Consider the following 4,479-nt stretch of genomic DNA (forward strand, 5'->3'; position numbering starts at 1 on the left):
ATACACATATATACTTATATTTCATTCCTGCGTTCCAAACACCACTCAGTGCAACTTCCCGTGTTTTTCCATTCCCTTGTTTTGCCACTCCATCATTTCCTTTCCTGTGTTTCTGTCATTCCTTTGTTTTCGATTCCTTTGTTATCCCTTTGGAACAAAGGACTGGGCATCAAAAATCCTATAGAATTTCTATAGAATACCTCAGTCCAAAGGAATTTTGGTGGAAATCTAATATGAGGTCCAACCTCTTGGAAAATTTCCTTTGTGTCTCTCTTCTCAATTCCTATGTTTTCCGTGTTGTATCCAAATATTCATAGGAAACTTTCCTACATTATGAATTATGAATTCCTGTGGGGTTGTAGTTGGCAACCCACTTGAATTCTACATTTTTCTTATTCCTATGTTTTGAGAATCCTACATTGCAAAGGAGGCCTCGCTCTTTTTCAGGATCCCAAAAGCAAAGGCAATCAATCAATTTGGTCCATTCGACCAGCTCTTCAATATCCTAGATCTGAGATCTCTTTTCTTCAGCAGCCCCTGTTTGATATGATCCAAAATCTATTCAACATCCTTTGTCCTAAAGCGGAGGCAGGAATAGCATTTGCTGGGTGCCCCACGTACGCCGCGCAGGGCGCTCTGATGATGTCCCTGTCCCTCTCAATTCGCTATGCGATGGTCCCAAGGAAGCGAAATCAAACAATCGCGCAGCCCATGTGTGGGCCTCCGATCGATCCTGTCCAATATACTGTACCGTTGTCCGCTCGTGCTGTTGCAATGCAAGGCGTACGGATTGACGTGATTCTTTTTAAAGGTGATGCCAACTTAACCTGGTCCAATATACTGTACCGTTTTCTTAAGAGAGTATTTTGTCCTTAAAAAGTCTGTCCGTCCATGGTGTAGACGAAGTTAAAGGGTCTGTTCGCTCCAGCTTATTCAGCTGGCTTATCAGTCACCAAACAGTGTTTTCCTCTCACAACAAATCAGCCGTTTCAGCTTTTCAGCCGGCTTATAAGCTGAAGCGAACAGGCCCAGTCAAGCGCGAGCCGTTGCGTGCGATCGGGCATTCAGGCCTGTGCTTGTCAGCGGCCCAAAGCTGATGATGACCTGGTTAATCAGCTGGCGTTTATATATCACATGGTCAGCCTGTTGCGCGGCCGGCTACACGCGAGCGAGGGCCAGTGCGCGCGTGGCCCATGCTGCCCCCGGGCTCACGCAGCCACGCCTTTCGTCCCGGCGGCCGTCATCTCATCGCTTTCCGCTGATGGAGAGCACACAGCCCCTTGACCTACCTGCCGGCCAAGTCGCCGTACGCCACCGACTACCTACGCTAGCCCAGCAGCGTGCATCCCTGCTTGCACACAACAGCGAGCGCCCGAGCGAGCGCAAAAGTCGCAGCTTGTGCAATCCATAGTTTACGAGTCCAATCGGGCGCGCCCGATTATTTAAGAGATGAGACAGGGGAGCAAGGGACTGATCGATGGCGCTGGCTAGCTACCTAGCCTTTGTGTTTGGCGCTGAAACTTTTAGGTTCCGGAGGCATCATCCACAGTGATCCCACACGGACATGGCGACAGCGGCAAAAGAAGAAAAAGAGGAGTGCAGTAGTGCAATAAGTACCACCAATGCGCACGGCAGATTACAGGCAGGGCGCGCTGCAACTGCAAAACGCATGCCGACCTTGGATGGACGGCATGGGCGCCATGGATTAGCGAGTCATTGTCGTGCTTGTACCGTCCAAACCTTTTTCTTTTGGCTTGTGCTGTCCAAATTTTTTAAATTATTATCAGCCATATGCTAGCTCCCTGTTGCATAGGACGACGATATCACTACGTGTCACTGAAATGCTATTCCATCCATCCTAAGTTACTATTACTATTCGTTTTAGTTTTTCTAAATTTATTAATTTTTCTAGATTTATAAGTTTTGTTATGCTCCTAAATATATGCTACGTCTAGATAAATGGCAATGCTCCTAAATATATGCTATATCTAAATACGTGGCAAAAGTCATGTACCAAAAAAAGTCAGAATAAATAATAATTTAGGATGGGGTGTACCATTCTACCAAGTTATCTAAAGTACACGGATCACTTCGAATAATCATCACTTTAAAGATACTTTTGTGCAGGCCTGATTTCTGCAGCGGTGTTGGCATCATTTCACAACTTCACCATTCAGAAACCAGAACCCCTCTCGCTTGCACAAAATATGTACATCGACGCCATCATCTCCTCGCGAGTCGCGGGACACCCGCCGTGCATCGTTGTCGGATTAGAGTTTTACCAAATCGCTTGAGAGGTGTAACGCGCACCATTCTTCAGAGATCTGAAAGCACCTCAAGGATTGGTTCAGACTTCAGACGAATCGATAATTTGTTGACAATCTACACTGAAAGAAAGCTTTTCCAGCAAAGAACTGTTCGTTGGTTCAGCCATTGGTGACTTTGTCAAGAGAACACGTGTGCTCGTCAGACATTGTCTCCATTTCTGCAGCTAACTCCTGCAAGCTGAACTACCTTCGCACGATTCAGTCTGGACGTCAACCTTCGGGTACCTCCAATTCATGTGCGACTGAACAGAATTGTTTTGCGCCGTTGCCCATTCTCCACATAATCTCCTTCCCAGGATGCTACGCTATTCCGCCCATCGGCATGATGCGAGGACGGCGTGGCACTGAAGTGGATAGCGTGCTCTCGCTCTGACTCGGCCTTGTGGGAGGAGCCAGGCCGTTGTCATCCGCGCGTCCACGGACGAGCACGGCACGCCTCAGGAGAACAGGACGTGGAGCGAGCCGTTCTTGGCGGCCGCGCAGACGGGGCACGCGTCTACGGCGGCCTCGCACGCGCGGCACAGGCACAGGTGCCGGCACGGCAGCAGCAGCACGCACGCCTCGCCGCCGCCGCACGACCTGCACGACGGTGCCGCCGCCACGGCCTTGGACGACCCCGCGGCACCGTCCACGTCTCCCGCGGCCGGCGGCGCCTCGAAGCAGCACGACTGCGCGTCCTCGGCATCGCCCTCGGCCGCACGGGGCGACTGGAGGAGCTGGTCGAGGGTGGCGCGGAGGCCGACGGCGACGGCCTCGTGGCTCCTGGCGACGCCCATCCACGCCTGGCACTCCGCGCCCATCTGCCGGGCTTTCTCCTCCAGCTCCGCGTTGCGCCGGAGCGCGCGCGACGCCTCGGCCTCCGCCGCGCGCAGCCGCCCCGACGCGGCGCGGCCCGCGGCGGCCAGAAGCGCACGGGCATGCCTCCGCCGCGCCTCCTCCAGACCCGCGCGCATCCTCTCTGCCTGCACATAGCCAAATCACAAGCACTGCTGATCAAACACCATCCCGTCCCATCCAAGCAAGAATTCGATCCCAACCAATACGCAAATCCTGCATCGATCAAGCCCGTACCTCGAGCCTTACGAGCGCATCGATCTCCATGCCCTGGTGGTGCATCCACGCCAGAAAGCCCCGCGCCGCGCTCGCGCCATTAGCCGCCCTCCCGCTGGTGGACGCGACGCCGGAGCCCACCACCCTGCTCTGCGCATCGACGACGCCAGATGGCACTGCCACCAGACCCTCGATCCCCGCCGGGATCATAACCGCGCGCTGATCGTCCAAGAAACATCCCGCCGCTGGCGCCTCCGCCGCCGCCAGGCGCGGCCTCTTCCGCGGCACGAAGCCGTAGTTGCAGGCGAGGTCGCTGCGCGGGAAGTCCCTGAGCACCGTCGTGTCCCGAGGCCACGCCGGCGCCGTCGTCGGCGCGCACCCGGCGTACTCGTCCAGGAACAGGGAGCCGCCCACCGCCGCCGGGAAGTCGTGGGAGAAGTGCCGCGCCTGCACGGCCATGGCGAACGCGTTTGGGTGGGCAGTGGAAGTGGGAATGGATGGGCAGTTGGATGGTTTGCCGGCGTGGGTGGTTATATATATTGCCACGGTTAAGGCCGGGAAGCCATGACAAGGAGCCGTGACTCCTGCGTGTGGCCGTGTGGGTGGGGAAGACACGGCGGTAACCAAATCACCACACGTCGGCGCGGCGGATGCGTTCGGATCGGAGCGCGACAAAAGCGGGCTCGCTTTCGACCGGCACACTGCCGGGCGTGGCGGACGCCGTTCTTTGCTGTAGCGCCTAGCAAGTAGCGTCATGATACACATAGCCGTGGGTGTAGTGTAAAGATGAGGAACGTGATGTGGAATCTGGCTGGTTGGGCGGTGGTCCGGCTGGCTGGCTGGATGGATGGATATGATGGGGCGGCCATTCCATGTTTCATGGTCAGTGCAAACGTTAATAGCACTCTAGCTAGTGCTTGGAATTTGGATAGCCATCACAGGCCTACAGTTCCATGCCATGAAGTGCATGTTTGGTTCCTATTTGGATCCAGGACTAAGGTCCTGTTTGGACTAAGTCCTGTCTGGTTCATGGGACTAAAGTTTAGTCTCTTTCTTTTGACTTTTTAATCCCTAAACTTCCAAACAGAGAAACTAAATGGAG

At 54.4% G+C, this 4,479-nt stretch overlaps 1 protein-coding gene across 1 annotated transcript; it reads right to left on the reverse strand.

Annotated features, from left to right (window-relative positions):
• Positions 1-2,011: 2,011 nt before the first annotated feature.
• Positions 2,012-3,958, reverse strand: LOC101771554 (probable BOI-related E3 ubiquitin-protein ligase 3). Its single transcript, XM_004975440.4, has 2 exons — positions 3,399-3,958; positions 2,012-3,289 (listed from the first exon to the last, which is right to left on the reverse strand). Exons 1-2 carry the CDS (start codon positions 3,834-3,836, stop codon positions 2,765-2,767), a joined length of 963 nt encoding a protein of 320 aa, XP_004975497.1. The 5' UTR covers positions 3,837-3,958; the 3' UTR covers positions 2,012-2,764.
• Between the last annotated feature and the right edge of the window lie 521 nt (positions 3,959-4,479).

This window comes from Setaria italica, chromosome VII, assembly GCF_000263155.2.
Source record: "Setaria italica strain Yugu1 chromosome VII, Setaria_italica_v2.0, whole genome shotgun sequence".
Taxonomy (NCBI): Eukaryota; Viridiplantae; Streptophyta; class Magnoliopsida; order Poales; family Poaceae; genus Setaria; species Setaria italica.

Bases quoted from the DNA above. Each gene is read 5' to 3' on its own strand.
- LOC101771554 (XM_004975440.4), bottom strand. From the start codon at position 3,836: ATGGCCGTGCAGGCGCGGCACTTCTCCCACGACTTCCCGGCGGCGGTG. The intron at 3,290-3,398 runs GTACGGGCTTGA...GGCTATGTGCAG, and splicing joins ATGCGCTCGTAAGGCTCGAG to GCAGAGAGGATGCGCGCGGG.